Source organism: Solea senegalensis, unplaced genomic scaffold, assembly GCF_019176455.1.
Source record: "Solea senegalensis isolate Sse05_10M unplaced genomic scaffold, IFAPA_SoseM_1 scf7180000014799, whole genome shotgun sequence".
Classification (NCBI taxonomy): Eukaryota; Metazoa; Chordata; class Actinopteri; order Pleuronectiformes; family Soleidae; genus Solea; species Solea senegalensis.
Window position 1 is genome coordinate 29,083 of NW_025321132.1, and position 21,174 is coordinate 50,256.

The 21,174-nt window shown below is 39.8% G+C and overlaps 1 protein-coding gene across 1 annotated transcript in view; it reads left to right on the forward strand.

Annotated features, from left to right (window-relative positions):
• The window catches only part of LOC122761565 (protein unc-13 homolog C), a gene marked incomplete at its 5' end in the record, with an annotated part of 42,257 nt that extends 24,972 nt beyond the window's left edge, over positions 1–17,285 (forward strand). Inside the window, 9 exons of the mRNA XM_044016793.1 lie at positions 1,096–1,184; positions 1,533–1,670; positions 3,340–3,463; positions 3,857–3,916; positions 5,579–5,659; positions 8,908–9,055; positions 12,931–13,023; positions 13,358–13,517; positions 15,173–17,285. Coding sequence (XP_043872728.1) covers positions 1,096–1,184; positions 1,533–1,670; positions 3,340–3,463; positions 3,857–3,916; positions 5,579–5,659; positions 8,908–9,055; positions 12,931–13,023; positions 13,358–13,517; positions 15,173–15,458 — 1,179 coding nt within the window. The remainder of the gene's footprint in view (positions 1–1,095; positions 1,185–1,532; positions 1,671–3,339; positions 3,464–3,856; positions 3,917–5,578; positions 5,660–8,907; positions 9,056–12,930; positions 13,024–13,357; positions 13,518–15,172) is intronic.
• Positions 17,286–21,174: the final 3,889 nt, after the last annotated feature.

Consider the following 21,174-nt stretch of genomic DNA (forward strand, 5'->3'; position numbering starts at 1 on the left):
TTCTCCTCTCAGAAGATGACATCTATCAGTGGTTTAACAAAAAGTGGGGTTTACTTCCACGACCAGCAGTGTGAATCTCACCTGTATGTGCAACTTTCTACAGTGTGAGTGACTGAAAGATCTTGCATGCTGCGATCTCGTCCACTGAAGTGACCGCAGTATCAACAAGTGCACATGGGAACACACAAATCGAACAAAACTGTCTCATTCACGCTGCAGTTAAAGGCATTTCTGCAGAATAACCGTGTCCATAAAGGGTTTCGTTTTGCGCATCTGCTTCCAAGCTGAGCCATCCACATTTAAAAATGTGTGAGATGAATGTCTTCTTGGCGGTTCTATATGTGACAAACTGTCATGCATGTGGTGCAGTGCCCTGCCTCACACATCCATCTCAGGCACTGAGTGATCTCCACCTCCATCCAAAACATCAATATTTATACATTTGTATATAGTAAGCTGAAATTAAAAGCACTCTATTGCAGGTAGTCACACGAATACACATAACGCAGCACAACTATCCAATATCCACCCATGCATTGTCTCAGCTTATCCTCCACAGATGAACGCAAACATCTGCACATCCATCACATGCATATTTATGGCACAGCAGGAATCCAACACTTACCATGCATGGGCACATAAATGCTGTGAATACATTTATGAATTGTGAAAAGTCCGTATACAAGTAAGACTTAAAAGTAGATGACCGCAACCTTTATGCCCTGAAATAAAACTGGCTGACGGCACACCCTTTATGCGATAACATGTGTAGTTGTGCACAAAAAAAAATCCTTTGAGAGATCATGAGCTGGACGCCTCTTTGCTGACACTATATCTTGTGACTCTGCAAGCAGTCATCATTGCGCTAGGAGGTGAGCCAGCCATTTGTATTCAGAACATCACTTGGCACAGATGGCAGACTGAATGAGAGCGGGGGGCCACCAGCGAGGCAGGTTACTCTCCTCTGTGCCTGTTGTTTTCCTCCCCACTGCCCACACCCCAGTTGAGGCATCGTCCAGAGATACAGGGCTCGTGTCAGTGCAGCCTTGTGTATGGAATTGAATGATGTACTAACTGTCTGTCTTTCCCTGACAGCTGGATGCAGAGGCCAGTGATCTGCTGAAGGAGCTGCAGAATAAACTCAACACCGTGCTCGATGAGCTCAGTGGAGTGTTTGGCTCCAGGTGAGCGTTTGTCTGACTCGTTTGGGTGTGAGTGGATCATTTTAATCAAGGCTTATGTCTTAATTCATTTCTTGCTCTGTCTAAAGAAAATTTGCACAACAAGCCCGCGTAGTCACTGCCAGACACATTCTACCGATGTAATTGACTCGAGTGCTTACTGTGCACCATGCGTAGTGAACACAGCACGTTCCTAAACATTTGAGCTTGAACAAAAGAAACTGTTCTCAGTGATCTAATCGGACCAACAGGAGTGAGCTTGTAAATCTCAGGTTAAATGACTGCTGCAGCCTCAGATGAATATCTAGCAATAAAAGACTTAAAGGGTTGTTTGTGTTGTCCCTCACCCAGTTTCAAACCTGTGATCGAGGACTGTGTGAAGCAGATGAATCAGGAACTGGTCCAGATGAAAGGGCCAGCCAAAGGGAGCAACGCTGCCATGGATGCAGAGAGTGTCCTTCGTCCTCTCATGGACCTTCTGGATAAAAAGTGGGTATTCACTGAATGCAACACAACACCTTCATATTCCAAATGAATCAAAATAGGGACATTATTACAATTAGGTTGGCCAATTTTGTTCTCATCATATGTGAATAGTCTGAATAGTAGGTGCTGATTTGAGTACCAGTTAATTTTTACAAGGATTTTTTATAGATCTATAATTTTATGATGACGAATAAAAAAGAAAGTGTTGAAACAATGCTGCAAGCTGTATTGATGCAGGTGGTGCTTGTATCTCTCTGGTATCTCTGAGACAGTAAAAAAAAAATCGAAGATAAGTTGAAATATATCATTCCTCTTCAGTCATACACCAAAACTATACACTGGCAATGATTTGATTCAGCAGTACCCGGAGCTAGTTTCAACTTTATTGCCAGTCTACACTGCATTGTGTTTTTATTTGTTTTGCTGGAGCCCTCTGTGCGTGCGACACAGTGATTCTATTTAAATAAAGAGGGAACTGACCTTTTTCACTCAGTGGAGCACACAGTGCTGTTATCTTTCACCTTGCTCAGACCTGGTGTTAACATCATTCCTAACTACGTGGACAGTGACTTCACCCGTTTGTCCTTAAATCTGATCACTTAGACCACACTTAGACCACACTTAGACCACACTTAGACCACAAGCAGGCCACGTATCTAACCATCTACTTATTGCTTGCAGTGCGAGACATCATGTGGTCGCACAAACTGAAATGACATACTACAGTACATGAGTCTTCACATATCGGGCACAGAAGTGAGATGTGGTCATAGTGGAGGCACATGAAGGATGCATTTTAATGGTGGATGTGAACAAATGTAATTATAACAGTCCATAATTTGTGATCGGATTTCTCATGGATGTTACTCCCAAGTCTGACTGGGCCAGAAAATGTCCTTTAACTAAGTGCTTTTGCCCATTTTTCCAGAATAACTGTCAATATGTGGCAGTTATTTACAATTTACTGCATGTTAACATAGTGTATTAACAATTTAACGTGGAGAAAAAGAAGAAGTTTTATTTAAACACTGTAGTTGTACACAAACGTGGTAAATTTGAAATGTGAACAGTATACAAGATATTTAAAGTAACATTTGTTAGCGTTTTTGTCTCAATGTCCAAAAAAATGGAAACTGTACAGGCATTTTTTCCAACTGACAAAGAACCCTGATTGACGTGTTGTCTGCAATACACTCAGTGGTAAATGGTTAATGATGTGCGTGCGTTTGACTTTCTGCTCACTGACAGTGTCTATATTAGTGTCACTGTAGTAACTACATTATTATAAAAAAGTACAGGATTTCAGGAAAAATAAATAAAACATTTTTGAAAGAACAGTAGTGATGATAGGGTTCAGCAGAGCTCTGGAAATCACTTTCAGCTCATTTTCAGTGCCACATTAAGGCCAATGGTGTATTACAGGGAATCCTCTTATTAATGGAAATACCAAATCCTTCCTTCTGTCTCTCAATCCCTACTTTCACAATAGGGTAAGATGAAATCATAAAATTCCTGCATTTAGTCAGTGAGTCACAGGTGTTATTTTCTTTCCTTGATCTCATTATTCATGGACGTGTCATCACTTGGAACTATCAGCCATGTTGGCTCAGCCTGGGACACGTACTTTGAGTGATGACCTGACAAACGGTCTTCTTGTTTTGCCACTTTGCAGTTTGATGTTATTTGCCAAGATTTGTGAGAAGACCGTGCTGAAACGAGTCCTCAAAGAGCTTTGGAAAATCGTGCTGAACACCATTGAGAGAACGATTGTTCTCCCTCCGCTCAGTGACCAGAATGTGAGTCTGGTCATTTTTCTGTCTCTTTTTCTCTTTATCTTCTTTATCTGTTGGTCTTCTCTCCACTCTCTACTCCTCTTCTGTGCCTGTGCTCTCTGTCTCTCTCTCATTTCCATCTCCCTTCATAACACACAAATAGCTGTACATGAGATGACACTACATGGCACACATGGAGTTTTAATATCACTAATAATCCCTCTGTTGAAGCCAAAATGTCAGATATATCTTATTTTCTTCATTGTTGACAGTAGAACCATAACATTTAATTTTCTATTTATTCTTACACCCGCAAAATAGTTCCTACGTTTGAACTTGTATTCCTTTGTTCATGTAATCACATTCATGAATTGAGTAAACTTGTACCATAAGTCTAAAAACATGTTTTTCCAACAGCAAGGAGCTCAGATGATCTTCAGTGCCGCCAAGGACCTTGGACAGCTGTCCAAACTGAAGGTAAGAGCGGAGTTAAAGTTTAAATATACACTATTATCTTCATCAGCCATTATTTTTAGACACAGGTAGTCTAATCACACCCTGTAATGTGTGATTTCAAAGTGACTTTTCACAGCTTGGTGAAGGTGCTATAATAGAATCAGTAGAGAATGATACTACAGTATTACACAGGTTAGTTACACTGCACTGCAGTAAGAGCCCATTTTCAAATATATTCATTCTGAAAAGAAAAAAAAGAAATATGCGAGAATTCTACAGCTTTATAGCGAGGCTTAGTGCAGCATAAGCAGAAAGGTATCTACTTACTGATCTGACCAGAGGCTGTTCGATCCCCTGAGCTTGTGTAGTAGGTGTAGTAAGGCACTGGAATGGATTACTGATTTTACTAACAAACCTTTTTAGGGCAGCACCTCAGGTATTTAAGCTCCCGAGTCTGAAAACTGTTGATGCGTTTATACTTGTGTTTGTGTTTCGTGTGGGATGATCTGGATGATATACATCAGTACACAGTTGGTGTGTGTGGGGTCAGTGTCAGTGATGACTGTTTCATTATGAGACCATACTCGTGTAATTGAGTATGGTCAAATCATTATTCAAGTACTGTGACCTTTGACTCGTGTAATGGCATGGAGCCATGGAGAAGCAGAAGAATGACTCAGGTTGTTGAATCCCCAACAAAGCCCATTTCGACTCTTGTGCCCTTTGACCCCCGCAAATCCCATGGTCATTCCAAAGCCCTATACACTGGCAGAGATTGATGAGATTGAAATTGACGAGATGAAAGTATTAAACTGGCCGAATGAAAATTTGACACAATGGCTTAATGAATATGGGGCGAAACATAATTGTGTCAGCATCTTATTAGTTGACTATGTACCTCTGATTTGTCTGTCACTTGAAAGTTAACACAGGATCAAGTCAACATATGATCACAAATAACTGTGAGACACAACACTTGCATCTGTGTCAGGACCCTCTGAGGTTTCAGAGCTCTTTAGATGATGGTTATAAAATGGGTCCATCCGCCTGCATCATGGGGTTCCAATTCATTCCAATTTCGTCCTGCCGGCTGCGTTAAGTGAATGCACGAATTAGGAAGATTCTTGGATCAAAACAAGTAGTTAGGACTGCAGACTGTCTTGAAGAGGGTTTATCAAAGCAAGCAAAACGATCTGTTTAGAACTGATGGTTTATTTCAAATTCACAATACAAAACTCCCTTGCTTGGGTATTAAAGGACCTACTGCACTTATTGCATCCTCATCACTGTGTGGTTGTTTGGACTAGTGTTAACAGCAGAGTTTGCATCTGTGATTTAATTTCTTCAAACCCACTTTTTATAAAACTTTAATACTAGGCCATCTATCCCCCGGGGGATATGTGTAATTATTTCACATATCACGAAAAGTAGAATTGATGAAACCATTTTTCATTCCTGAAATCGTTCTAGAGAGACGGCGTGGCTTAGCGAGGCTTAAACTTACCAGACACTGTGCTGTTCCAGTGACTGCAGTCGTCTCTGTTTTGTAAACAGTCGATTTTTCGATCTAAACGAAAAGGTCGTAGCACGTTGCGCAAAAGAGACACCTTAAAATGTCGGTGTCTGAATGTGACGTCTCATTTGTTGGCTACAAGGGTTTGACATGGTGTGCTATCTCCCCAGGAGCATGTAATTCGAGAGGAAGCCAGAAGTCTGACTCCACGCCAATGTGCAGCCATGGACCTTGTGCTTCCCACCATCAAGGTGAGTGTTCTTCTAATTATATTATTGGCTGTACAGCAAGACACACATGGATGGTTAAACCTGACCTTTGTAAAGGACATCAGGGCTATGTAAGACACAGCAAAGGGCTTAATTGAAAATGTACTTAATATAGTATTTTATTTTTTTTAAAGGTTTCAGATATTCAAAATGTCAGCGGAGCCTGGATTTCTGAAATTCACAATAAGGTTGAAGTGTCGTAGGTGTCCGCTTATCATTTCCCTGACATATTGTTTAATCTTAAGAATATATAGTATAAGCAAGGCAAGACCAAAGCGATCGCTGAACGGTTTAAACCCAGATTTAAAGTGCTGGTAATGGGGCACGGATTATATTTGACTGTCTCTTTTTAAAAATAAAACAAATGCCTTTTTTCTGCACCGTCACCTTAATGATGCAAAACACAGTACTTTATGCAAAAGGTAGTTACAGGAAGATACAAACAAATGAATCCCCAATGTGCTTGACAAAGAAAAACACCTGAAAGATTTTTAGCAGAGACCCATGTGAGGAATATGCAATTAATATCTACAAATGTGGAAAGACGCCTATAATCTCACAGGAGAAGGAAGTGTGAAATATTCCTGTGTTCATTTATTGCCATACAATTGTTTGTTGAGAAGGTTTATGAGAAAATTCCAAGTCCAATCCTCAGTTTTACAGGGACTTGAGGAGAGTTAGATGCCACAGGGGGAAACACTGCATCATAAAGAGTGTAAAAGAAACTCATTGATTCTGCTGTCTCCCAGGAAACTACCTGCAGGTTTAGATCAATCATGTTGCTGGAATTTAATCAGTATTCCAATGAGAACAGTCAATTAACAGTTGAGTAATGCTGTAGGAGAGTTGGCTGGTTGCAGACAAAGAGACAAAAAAATGGGAGCAGCACTATGAAAAAAAGTAGTATTCTGTATGTGTGTGTGTGTGTGTGTGTGTGTGTGTGTGTGTACAAATAATAATAAAAAAAATGTAATGATACATTTCTATCAGAAAACACCACCTTTAACATGGCGCTGCCTAAAACCTACTTAAAACAGAAACAGCAAATCAACAAGAGATTTTTTAAAAGCTCATTTCATTAATAATGACTTCATGGTGATAAGGCTGAAACCAAGGATTATCAGCATAACCATCAATGGATTAAAGAAGACTGAACACAATTCAAAACATCTCTCTGGTAGAGGTCTGCATTCTACTGAAAGCCTTTTTAATTATATTATTCTGTAAAATGAACAATAAATATGTATTGTAGAAAGATCAAAGTCACAGTTGTGGTAATTTGACAGCGCTGATATTTTGTTGATGAGCAAGTGTTAAATTGACCATTTAAACTTTGATCAAAAGGTGCCGCATATCTACCTGAATATTGAGCCATGGCCGTGTTTAGTGATTATACCACTGACGATAGTTTCATGGATTTGACCACATAAACATATGATTGACTACATGTGCGACAGAGTGTGTATCTGATTAGATGCTCTCTTTATTTACCTTTAACAATGTACTAAAAACATAAAGCCCCATTGCACCAGCTTTTCTACTGCCAGATAAGTAGATAATGCACGAGATTTCTCCTCGTTTGTGTGTCCAGTGAATGTCAAAGACGATGCGCTCAATAGCGGAGCGTTTATGTCAAGATGCAAATCCTTGGCAAGCTTTAAGACCAGGGGGAGGAGAGAAGTACAAAGAAAAGACAAAGAAAGAAAAGTGATGTACCTGGGGAACTAAGAAAGACATGAGGGAGATAGGAAAGAACCGATGGAAAGGAGAGAGGAAACAAGGCAAGAAATAAGCAATCAAGGAAACATTGCATTTGTGGCAGATAATTCTGCCAGAGCCTTAGAGCAAAACGACCTGGGTTTGCTACCTGGTGCGACCAAGGGCCTTTCTCTGTGGAGCAAGCATTTCCTCTCTACATGTGCGTGTGGGGGTTCTCTGGGTTCTCCAGTTTCCTCCCACAGTCCAAAAACCGCGCCGAGGTGAATTGCCTATACGTGTACGCCGCCTGTGTCAGCTGGGATTGGCTCCAGCAGCCCTGCGACCCTCATGTGGAGGATTAAGTGGTAGACGATGAATGAATGAATGAATGAATGAATTCTGCCAGAGGCATGGCGATGTTTTTATCACCATTTTTATGTGGCGGTTTACTCTCCTGTGTTAGCTGGGCAGTTTTCTATAGGGAGTGATGAAATGCTGCCTCGCAGTAACATTGTGACCATATTTCAACATGAGGCACCACTTTTTTTTTTCCAACAAATTCACTTCCTTGTACCGCAATGGTATGCAACGATAACACGATTTGAGTGTCATCCCCTATAACCACAGGTGATATGCTGGATAATAAATTAGGATTCCTCACAGGACAGTGGATATAATCACACATAATAAATACTGTGGGCCACACTGTACTGCAGTGGTAAGCACTGATGCCTTACAGCAATAAGGTTGCACTATTAGTAAATCCCCATCCATGACTCACCCCCCTGCATGTCAGATTATTTGCAGTTCACAAGAGGCACATGTTGGTCAAACCTTGTGACTCATAAGTCACTGGGGGCAGAAAACCTTGCCTTTAACTGTGTCAAGTCATTGCCAAGTACTGACCTGACACCAGTCAAAGATATTTATCTACACCCTCTCTATATGAGCATCAGGATATGAAATTAGTCTGCATCATCTTTTGTAACTTCAATGACCTCATTCTAAAACCTCAACACATACAGTCGTGTCTAATGATCATGTGGTCTAGAAGAGAGAGGCAGAAACGAGACAGAAAAGACAAAGTTTGAAGACGTGTGTGTCTTCAAAGACTTAACATTTACTGCCACTTCTTTTCTGCAGTGCCTCCTTTCTTCATAAGACATGAGCATGGTTACACACCCACCTTGCATGTGTGGGATTGTTGACAGCATCTGAAAAGAAAGGAGAGCCTTTGTTTGTCTTCGGCTATCGTGCATATCAGCAGCAATGTGCATTTACTTTCACATTTCTATGTATGGTAATAATTAGCTACAGAAGGGGTTATTACTGCTGTTTCTTGTCTGGTCTCACTGTATGTTTGCTCCTCCACGTAAATACATACTGTCCATATAATGCGGGGCGGTTCCTCAGCAAGCAATAACCTGCTGTCACGTGTAAACTCAAAAGAAGCTACTGTGAAGTAATTTCAAAGTTTCGGTCTACCTTACGAAACTATAAATATGAGCTCTCTCTTCTTTTTTTTTTTGCAGCAATACTTCCATGCTGGAGGAAATGGGCTGAAGAAAACCTTCCTGGAAAAGAGCCCCGATATGAAGTCCCTCAAATATGCGCTCAGCCTTTACACTCAACCTACAGATGCCTTGATCAAGAAATATATATGCACCCAAACCTCTCAAGGTAAGGTTGCCCTTGTTTTGATCAAGTTTAATTTCAGGGAGTGGAATTACATCGCAGCGTTGCAGAGCATACCTCTCACACGGGCTCATGTCAAGACAACCTGATATCTTGTTCTAGTGGATGCTGTACGCAGTGATGAAAGGCACAGACTGTGGATTGTGATGTTAAAAAGCAGCACTTTTCTTGGGCACCAGTAAGAATATTCTAGTTTAGCTTGATAAAATCTGATCAGTTCCCCCGCATTTGTTGTTCACAGTATATATACATTGCACCACTACAAAGATAACGTGTAACATTTCTGCATTAAAATATACGTTTTACCAAACACAAATCTGTGTTTCTACTCACGGTAATGGACCATTTCATCTTGGTCACCTTAAATTAATATCATCCACTTTACTCGTCTCTGTTATTTGACTTGACCTTGGAGGCTTTACAGAACTTTGACTGAATTTAAGTACCAGAATAACACTTGACGAACATGTGACTCCCCCACACACTCTCCTTCGACTGTATGTACACAGCTGCATGACTTCTGGTTACCATTGTGCTTACTGTAAAGCACATAGCAAATGTGCAACCACATTTGTTTACAACTTTATATGGCAGCTTTTGTTGCAAACCCCCATGAAAGATTAGAGTGAGGAAGTAAATATTTGTTTGCCAGTGTTTTGTTCTTAGCTTTAACATTTCATTGTGTGTATTTGTCGACCTGTCCTCCAACTGAAACGTAACTATGGGTTGTTTTGGCCAATCCCTGAGTACGACCCATATGTACGTTTTTAGCACACCGTTATATTTAAACTCAGCTAGGCACAAGCGTTAGTGGGGTTAGGTCCCACAGAAGGAGTGAGGTTAGGGTTAGGGCTACAGAAAAGACAGGGCTAGGCTACAGAAACAAATTAAAGCGGGGGCATTACACTTTTTCAACCTACATTTATTTACTACAGCACCGAGAAATCATTTTTCTCTCACTAAAAAGGGGTCGTTCATCCCAAAATCTATCACAAACAAAAAAAAATTGTGTAGTGCTGTGTCCATTTATCCAACTTTTATTTATTAAACATTTATGTCAAGAACAAAAAAGCCAAGGACAAGAAGTGACGACGCAAACGGGAGAGAGTAGGAAGCAGCACCATTCACTTCTGTTGGAAACATAAACACTGATGTCAACATTCATGCTAGGAGGGTTAGCTACGGCAGCTAGGCTAGCTAGCTATTTGATGACGACACCCGAGGTACCAGGTTGCTGTTATTTACACTACCTCTAGGGACACCTATTTTAAACAAACCTGGGTCGTACTTCCTGCATACGACCCATAGTTGCGTTTCGTTGGAGGACAATATTATGGATCAAAACAACTCTCAGACATTCCCGTTTGTGGTACATTATGCTGCTGAATCTCCAAAACATGGTCAAACTACTGCTATTGTTTTGATTACGAGACCCCTAAAGGCAGTAATTACATATTGTGCGTGTAAATATTACATTTTATGGAGATTCTTATTATCTCCAATCACTTTCAGCTTCTTATTTATAGTTGTTCGGAAAATACTCTTTCCCATCAATCTTTACCCCCCTTTTCATTATTGTCTATGCTGAGAATCTTTTTGTGTCACTGTTTTTTCCTTAGGGTTATATGTGGACATTGCCGTAATTGCGTCTATCATCTCGCTGCTTAAATCATTTGTCTCTTTCACTGCAAATAAATAAATAAATGCACACAAACAAGCAAAGCTATCTGTGGCCTCTTCCCTCTGCACCCTGAAGGGTTTGAATGCTCCCATGACTCTCTGCTCTCTTGCTTTGTCTCTCATTAGAAACACATAAACACACAGTCATGACCAATTTTTAAGATATATGTGTTGTGTAAATCTATAAATTCCCTACTGTGCCCTCTCTCTCTCTCTCTCTCTCCCTCTCTCCCCTCTTCCTCACTGTCATCACTGACCCACTTTTACATGTTGCTGTCTCAGTCATCCATCTCCAACTCTCACTGTATAAGAAGGCGGGCATATCACCAGGTGTCCGAGGGGAGATTGGAGAGCGAATTCAGCCCAGTGGGGCGTTGAGGCTTTGAGCTGCCTCAGAGTGTTCAGCCTTGTAGAAAGTCAGGCGGCAGGCGGCAGGAAACAGAATGACAATGGGGAAAAGGCTAGTCAGTGAGGTGGCCAGCAGACCAACAAGTGACTGGGCATCGACGCACATTTATTCGCCGTGTGCTCTTTGGAGATTGCTTGACACGTTTGTCTTCCGTCTCCCCCTCTGAATCTCCCCTCCCGTCCCTTTCTCACACCATGCTGTCGCTCTTTATTAGAGGTGGTCTAATGTGATGTCTGTAAGTGGAGGTAGTGAGGTGGTAGATGTGCATTCAGTCAGTAGATAGAGTGGGGATGTGCTCATGCATGATGTAGCACAGTGGACAGTGATTCATTAATCACCCCCTGTGCTTTGACAGCAACACATATAGACCAATTCATGCACTGGTTTATTCCTGCTTAGTGCACTTGTGTGTATCTATCTGGTTGTTGTAGTTGTGTCGTTGCTTTACGCTTCGAAGGGAATACAGTACCAACAAAAATATCCACATCTTGTTCATACGGTAATTTCATGTGAGCGTGTCACAGATTCTTGATCTAATTTTGTGTTTTAAGTCAGCATTTGAGAACAAATAAAGGTCATCAGAGTGATGCTTACATCTTAGTTCCTTTTTTCACATTTTCTTCTTCTGCTCTTGCTTTTCATATTCATTTACCATTCATCTTAATCTCATTCTCATTGTCTTTTAAATTGTCCCTGTAGTATCTTCTGCCTAATCTAGAGTGTCTCATTTCTAACAATCACCAAAAAATTAAAAGTCTATTTATTACAGTATTTTAGCCGATAGCTGAGGGAAACATTGTAGCATTACCCTTTTAATTTCCCCCACGTCTATGGCTTAATTGTGCAGCTGCAATGTTTGTCTTCTTCTCCGAGCGTCTCTGGGTATCGTTACAATGAATCACAGGGCTTGTTTCTTCATTACTAGCTGTAATGGGCACTGCATGTTTGGCACATATTGATTCGCAATTGGATCAACATGCGCCTTCATCAACAACACTTCAGTGTTGTCAATGTTCAACACCTGTTTGTCCCGGCGAGGTGAAACTAAAAGCATTATTTAGAGGCAGCTAAAATAAGCAGGACTCCCTGCTTCTCGAAAAAATGAGACATGTTGTTAACAATCAATTGTAGTAGTTTCCTGGCAACAACATTTCCCTGTGTGTTGAGAGCTGTAATGCTACAGAAAAAGTGCAGTGGGAAGGGTATATATATATACACACATATATATATATACATACATACATATATATATATATGTGTATATATATATATATATATATATATATATATACACACACACACACATATACGTATATATATATGTGTGTGTATATATATACACACACATATATACGTATATATATGTGTGTATATACAGTATATATACACTCATATATACATACGTATATATGTGTGTGTGTGTGTGTATATATATATATATATGTATATATGTATATATGTATATATATATATATATATATATATATATATATATATAAACTGCTCCACAACCTCTACATTTTCTTTTGATGTTTAGTCTTTCAGCTTTGACAGATTTCGAGCTGTTAATCCAAATATCTGATTTCTAAATCTGCAGAAAAAATCTGCACCTTCAGTGCTGGATTCTTCCCTTTCATCCTCTTTCTGTTTCTTTCTGTCTTCTAATCTCTCTATTTCTCTGGCTGGCTCCTTCTCCACCTCTCCTCCATCCTTTCTGATTTTCATTAAGACTCTTTCCAATTCTCCTGTCGCTGTTTTGGTGTGTTTCCAGGTCAGTCATCTAACGGATCAGTGGGGGAGGTGTCGATGGAAGTGAATCTCATCTCTCATCCTGGCACTGGAGAGCACAAAGTCAGCGTGAAGGGTGAGCTCTTTTTTTTTCCCCCTTTATCTCAGACCATTTCTAGTCGTATGTGTCCACACCTGCAAATGTTCAAGGGTCCGTCATCGACGGGTCAATGTCTATGTCTGGAAATAAGTCCTTGCAGTGTAATTCAGGCACGACAAGATGTTTACTATTAATGTTTTAGATAAGCTGAAATGTTCCTGCTATCAAACCCTTTTATAGTCCCTCTGACAGTATCTCAGCATAATGTGACACTTTGTACACTTATCTGTGTGATAACTGAAAAATGAGGCCATACATAGGAGTTTCAATAGCGCGTGTGTTTTACATACAGTTTTCTTCCGTTTCTCAGTGGTTGGAGTGAACAATCTCATCTGGCAGACCAACGCCATGTTCCGTCCGTTTGTGGAGGTCAACGCGGTGGGACCACACCTGGCCGACAAGAAGCGCAAATTCAGCACCAAGACCAAGAATAACAATTGGTCACCAAAGTACAACGAAACATTCCAGTAGTGAGTAATCCTGTCTCCCTCCTGGGTTTGAAACTACATAGATTAAGATTAAGATAAGATGCCTTTATTGTCGCTTAAATTGCTACTGCCCATCCCAGTAGTATTAACGTTCACACGCGTCATGAAACTATACAACATGAAAGGAAATAAAAAATTCCACTGGTTCCTGAAAGCTGAGAAGATGCACATCAACGTGTGGTTATTATGTTTATTTCACGCAGGAAGCCGGCAAATTAGTGTCTTGTGCACCAAAAAGGAGAGAGTTGGAAAAACACCTGTACATAGTTTCCATTTTTTGGACAGAGACAAAGAATCAACCAAAATGTTATTTTAAATATGTTTTATACTGTTACAATTTCACATTTAACACGCACAATCTGGTGTTCATGTACAACTACAGAGGTTTTCTTCATTTTAAATTGTTAATACACTATTTTAACGTGCAGTAAATTGTAAATCATTACCAGATATTGAAAGTTATTCTGGAGAAATGCACTTACCCACAGGACATTTTCTGTCCCTTTTTATGGTTAAAATAAGTAAAAAAAAGTCCAAACATTTTGAGGCTTTGGTGTTAAAGGGTATAAAAATAAAGTCCTGTGTGTGCAAAATATTGCACTAGTCTTGTATTGCACAGTATGTGGGTAAGAAATAGAGGGTCACTTTGTTTGTTTGTTGAGAGTCTGGGTGGCTTTAGGGGAAAAAAAAAACATTGTTGTGAGTTTGTATTGACCTGTCTCACCATCCTTAAGGCAGAAGTTCAAAATGGAAGTGACCAGAGTGGGAGGAGTCTTTTATAATATGTTTTGCTCTGGAAAGATAGCGGGTGTGGGCAGGCAATTTTTTTTGTTTGCTGAATTTATGACTCTTTGCAGAGCTTGGCTGTCAGCTATTGAGCATCCCTCACACCACACTGTGAGGCAGTATTTGATGATGCTCCCAATTGCACAGCAATTTTACACATTATTTCCTCTGCCTGTATTCAGTCTACACACGACACATTGAAATGAGCATTCAGTCTTTCTGCTCACATCAAGACAAGAGCCTGCAGCAACCTACAGACTGCATAATAATACCACTAATACCTTTTATCAAATTCCCCGTGTTGCCCCAAGAAGTGAATAGAGCATTGTCGCAGCTCTTTACATTGAAACATTTAAACTAAGTGACTGAGACGGATTTGTCGATCCATAAGCCTGTCCTCTTTACAACACTGCATTTTCCTGCCAAGTAAGGTGACAGTACAGAAGTGATCTCATACCGAGTTGTAACACCATCACGATCAGTATTTAGCGTGTAAGACATCTGCACATAGACTCATTCCTGCACCCAAAGCTCCGTTTTTAAAAAGCAATTAAGTCGCAGCCTTAAAAAAAAAACAAGCTGACTCCGTCGAATAGAAACGTGTGATTGAATTGTCACATCACAGCCACCTATACAATAGCAAGGCTTTTGAGTGAGGAAAAGTCTCTCAGCCAGACTCATGTGAGTGTCCAAAGAGCAGCTGCTCTACAGCGAGAATTAAATTAAATAAAGTACATCAAAGTCAATTTACACTGAAGTCTTATACTTCACTTTATGAATTATGAAGGCCAAAAGTTTCTCCGTAAAACTACGTTATTAATATTTGAATACCTTTATGTCATTTTTCCTAGTGTTCTGAGTAATGAGCATGGTCCGGAGGCCTACGAGATCCATGTTTCAGTGAAGGACTACTGCTTTGCACGCGAGGACCGCATCATCGGCATGACGGTCATCCAGCTCAGAGAGCTGGCAGACAAGGGCAGCTGCTCCGCCAGCTACCCACTGGTGAAAAGCATCTGCATGGACGAAACGGGCATCACCATCATGAGGATACTCTGTCAAAGGACCAATGACGAGGTGGCCAAAGAGTTTGTGCGTCTCAAGACAGACACGCGCTCGACGGAGGAAGTGTCGTAGTGCGCGGGCCGATATGCAGTGCTAAAAAAAAAAAAGAACGAAAAAGAGTCGTATTGTCTTAAGTGAGCGATAGATAGAAAAAGAAGGTGAAAGAGCAGTAGCAACAGTTGTAGAGGCTGGAAACCGATGGAGGGAGAGAGGGAGAGAGAGATTGTCGTCCAAAGAGAAGCAGAGCAGGCCCAGATGTGGCAAAGCAGAGAGAGAAGTGTTTGTTTGTTTGTTTTTGTGCATGTGTGTAAAACATCTGTTGGAATGTTCATTTTAAAACTACAGTATGTACAAGTGTTTACTTATCGTATGCTTACTATTAAGTACTATATTCTACGAGTTATGTTAACAGGACATGAAAAACCTTTTGTACAACATTTAGTCTTTTTGAACAGAGATTTGTTCCAATAAAGTGCCAAACCAGTGGAAAAAAGAACAAAAAGTATATGAATTATGGTGAACTTAGTATGTTTGAAATTTGCTCAGTTAAGTTGTCTGTGCTAAGTCATTTTTGGACCGTGTGGCATTTCGATTGTTGCAGAGTTTTTTCGGTTTGCACCCCTCGTTTCTTGGCTTCGTGTTCTTCCACACAGCACCGTTGTGCATGTTCTCTTCTCGGTCATATGTCTCTTCCATGATTCCACACAGTGACCAACGAGCAGGCTCCTGTCCCCCTTGCCTTCAGACTGTTTGTATTTTAAGTCCACCTGAAAATAGACCATGTTTTTTTAAATGGCGATGACTGCTATGTAGACCTTCATAGGTGTTTGTAATTTTATAACCATGACAACAACAACAATGACGCGACAGCCTCCAGTGCTAACAGTCTTAGGAGAAAGGATGGAAACGTTTTTGTTCTTTGATTTGGGCCATCGGCTTCCAGCCTTTCTGAATGACCACTGTGAACATGAGCTTTGGAAGGCAAGCTTACATGACATTGCTGACAGTTTGATATTGTTTCATATTTTTCCGATAACTTTGTTCCCGATAAATTGCCAAAGTTATTTAAAATATTTGTACAAAAGCAATCCATCACATGTATAATATATATGTATACATATATATATATATATACACACATGAGATCTATTACTTTTTCAGTGCTTACTATTTTATTGTTCATACGGTGGTACTCAGATTTTTTTATTTTATTTCCTGTGAAGCTGTTAACAGATATTAAAGTTGCACATGTTACTTAACACATTAGTTATATTAGCTTCTGTCACTGGAGTTATTTTTCTTCATAAAGGAAAGAGTCTAACATTTGGTAAATATGCAACATTCCTATGTATTGCACTGATGGCGAATTCTATGTCATGTAAATATATTTAGTGATATATTGTACAAAAGTCTACTTTTTCTTCAATGTCCATAAAGTATGTGCAAATGTGTTAAGAAATCTGTGCAGTAAGTTTCCCCTTTAACACCAGAATGCGAATATATGTCATTTCTGAGGATTTTTATAGTTGAAGTGTCAAGTTCAAGTGACCTAGTGCTCGTCATGTGGTTTGAATCTACAAAAAAGGAAGAAAAAAGTATCCTGAAATAGCCTTAATGAGATGTTTGTGGTCAGTTGTGTCCAGTGTGGCTGTCTCATAGACCTCATAGAGATTCTATTATTTAAGAAAAAGAAAGCATTCACTGGGAGTTTTCTTTTCCTTTTGCTGCTCTTCACATCATTTGCTGTGTTCATACTCCAGTGTGGTCACCAGTGCAGCCATCCAATATTAGATAACATCTTGAAAGAGTCACTCCACTGATTGAGCATTCCATTACAACCGTCACACTCTTGATGGACAGTTTTAAAAAGAAACTGAATGAAATTGTTGATGTTTTGAATATTGTCTTTTTTTATTACCTGCGTTCTTTCTTGTCAAACCCTGGAATACATACAACACAAATGGACCGAGGGCGGTGTGGTACAGAATTCAGGTGTGGTATAAAAGTTGCTATTTCCTCAAGCTAATATAGCAAGCTGGGTAAATTCACTTCCAGATACTTCCATTTAGCATGTGTGACATTTTGCACACTTTAAGGCCCTTTGAGTTTGGTGTGTGAAGTGTGCATTTTCCCTTAAATTTTTAGATGTTTCCCCCTAATAAACTGTCAAACAGTATATACATTTTTTACTACAGGATTAAGTTAAAAGTAAGTCATTTGCCCACATGGCCATTGCCTTTCCCTTTACTTATATTTGGAAAAGCACATATTTATTCTTTAAACTGAAGTACTAAATGAAGATTTTATCAAAGTTTCTAATTTTTGAGATGGTTTTCTCACCTCACAATCGTTCAACAGCCACAGCAAGAGTTTGCACCTCTATGCAGCGCACAGTATGTGTGTGTTTATATTTGGGGCCATCAGTATTATTTAATAAAGCTGTTATTTTCAGGGCATAGATGATCGCTTATGGCATCATAAGTTAGATGTGATGAGTTCAATGTAAAGAAGTGCAACAGTACATGACACTTCACTGTAATACCTTAGAATAATGTTTCAGAGAAACCCAAACGCTGCACCCTGAGAGCTTATTATTCATGCCACGGGTCATCCCTCATTTAAAAGCCAACACGTTTCTTTCTGTCCTCTCCTTATACATAATATCTTTCTTTGAAAGGGAGCAAGGATTAGAATGAAATGAAAGATTTCAAGAGGTCGACAAAGAAATAATTATGGATGTGATACGGATTAAAGCTACGGTATAGACGGAGAGGCAAATGCAAGATGGAACATTAAAGAACATTAAAAAATTATTTTCAGTTCAGAATTGTAATGCCTTAACAAATAAAAACATTCAGATTATAATGGACTATTAATAATGATATTTGTAGACTCATTTCTAGATTATTCTTTGTACATTTACAGGCAGTGGAACTTCTTCAACATAGATGTTCATAGACAAGCAAATATTGAAACGACATGTTCAGGGGGAAAATAACACAACTAAATGGTCGATAGAGAAGACATGATTCAAATCAATGATATTCCAGGACATTCAGTGGTTACATGGAATTATAAATATAACCTAAAGGAATGAAATATTAGGCTATAGCTTATACTAAGGTAATGCAACCTCTGTGGCCTCCCTAACCAGGTGTTTGTCACTACAAATTCATAACCACTAAACTGGCTACGGTAACCACAAATACATCAGTCACACTGGCTTGTTTCCAGTATCAGGTCATCAGGGACCGCGGAGGCAGGAGCATAATGTGGCTGGACGAGGCAAACACTGTCTCTCTCGCTCATGAACTCCCCGTAGGAGGGGAAAACACTAACCAGACTCATCCTTTAGTGGAGCTGCCAAGATGCAAAATTACATCAACTCGGACTGCCACAACCTTGACCTCTCATTTGCATATCATCAGGTCCTCCAGGATTTTTTTTTTATTCCTTACCTGAGCACATTTGGAAGGACAAACTGGGGGTGGACAAATTAAAAAGACAATTAAAAAGTAAAATGACGACTATCTTCTATCCTAACATTCTGTTGAGTGTGTGTGTGTATACTTGATTTAACACACACTTTCAGAAGCAGTAGTCCTCATGATGACCAAAGCCTGATTTCTGACGTCAGAGGGTAGATGTGAATTAATTGATTAGATTAAAGTAATGTATATGTATAGGTGTGGTATGGTCATAATGTTTTGGTCTCCGCTGGAAGTCAGTGCAGCTAATTTACCAACAATATGTTTGGGTTAAAGGTGACATAGAATGCTTGTATCACACATATATGTTAGTTATGGAGGTCTACTTACATATATTAACTTGTTTTCATGGTTCAAAACCTTCTAATCGCTGCAAACGAGCCGATCAAAATATCTGTGTACCTGGAAGTGACGTATTTAGCACGTCAGTTCTCCGATACGCAGCTCCCCTCTGGCACGATGGATGCTCTGCTCGTCATTATCAAAACATTGTTAAATAATTGATAATAATTCAAATAAAGCATACATTGTTTCCCATGAGAAACTAATGGAGCATATGACAGCAGTGAAGCTCCACAACAGCACAGACACTGTATCCAGAAGTTATGGGCTGCAGGAATGTGTCCATCTGTGTGATAATATAGTATATAATGTGTGAGCTGTTATGTATGAGTAACAACCTGAGAGACACAAAGCGTCCAGCTTGGACTTTTCTGTGTCCTTCAAATCACGGGGCTGTTTATTCTTCACGGTAAAACTGATGGAATTCACCTCCGGCCAAAGGAGAGATTTCTCCTTTTTTTTCAAGCAGCAGAAGTAAAATGTTGGCGCCAAACCTTTAGGCAAACTGAATGTTTTTAAAGTTTTAAATGTTTTAAAGTCCAACATAATGCAACATGCAAGAGTGACATCTGACCTAGTTCTGCACATTAGTACAGTATCATTTAAAAATTGATAATACAATGACACAAAATGCAATCTTATCAATAAAACAAGTCAAATATTGATCAATGTTATACAATATGGAACGGTTTATTGCAAGTTTATTGCAGCAGAACACAGGTTAAGATTGTTGTCTTGGCTCCAACCTCATCACTGGGAGTGATGTGGAGAAATGAATGGATATCTTAACATTTTGTGAAGATAAATAGGGAAACATTGCAGAACTGTGAGGCTGTGTCGTTGTGCTTGAGTTGACTTGTTGACTAAATGAACAAGCTTTTTTATTATTATTATTATTATTATACAATAATGCTTGACGTTTGGTGCTGAAGGGGGTAACTGACAGTGATGTCAGTCATGGCCGACTCCTGAGCAGCGTGTGCCACTGTTGGACTTGTCCAAGAGCTCCATTAGGGATGGTGTTCTGTCTCAGCTTCAATTGGGAGGAGCCTGTGCTGAAATATTTGCATAATGTGATTTGGTTGTCCAGTGTGCCTGCTGCTACTTATAAGATTCAACTTCTTCTGCACAAGCAAAGCAAAGTAGGAATTTGTCACAGTGGGAATTGCAAACTGCACTCATATTTTATTGATTTGCTTTTTACTTTTTATCTCTGTTGAGTCCACTCACACTGTCCAAGTTTAACAAGTCTGCCAGGCCAAGTAAATGTCTCCACGGCCTCCTTCCTCTCTATCACAGCTGCCTATACTTATTCATTCTACTTAAATAAATCATCTGAAGTGTGTGTGTGTGTGTGAGAGAGAGAGAGAGAGCATTCCTTCTCTGCCATATACTGTACAATCTACAGTTTATGATAAAAGACACTTGTCCTGTGTTGTGTTGTGCATGAATTATCTATAGTATTTACAATTCATAGTGTGGTTTTAATGTGTTTTGCTTGTTAACTACCGCTGTGTACCTGCTCCTCCTCCTCCTCCTCCTCCTCCTGCCATTAAATGGGAAAGGCAGACCCTTGTCTTCTTCCACAACAGGAAGGTACAGTAAGAGCCACTCATTAAAGCACAGACGTTGGCACTTTACTTGTGCAGCACTAAATATTGCACCCCCAGAGAGGCACAAGGGTGTGATCTCAGTCATTAGGAACAGTGAGGGATTTCTGCAGCAACATCTGTGACGGTGCACAGCACAACAGCCCAGGCATTTCGACCTGGATAGATTAGATGGTGAACTGAACCATAACAAAGAGTAACCAACCATTAGTGTGTAGTTGGCACAAACAATGCAGAGATTGCCTCTGCTGGTTGACAGTTTTATAAATAAAAAAAACACACACACATGACAACAGAGGCGGGGTAGACATAATGTATTTCCTTTTGCAATACAGTCATCGGGGTGTA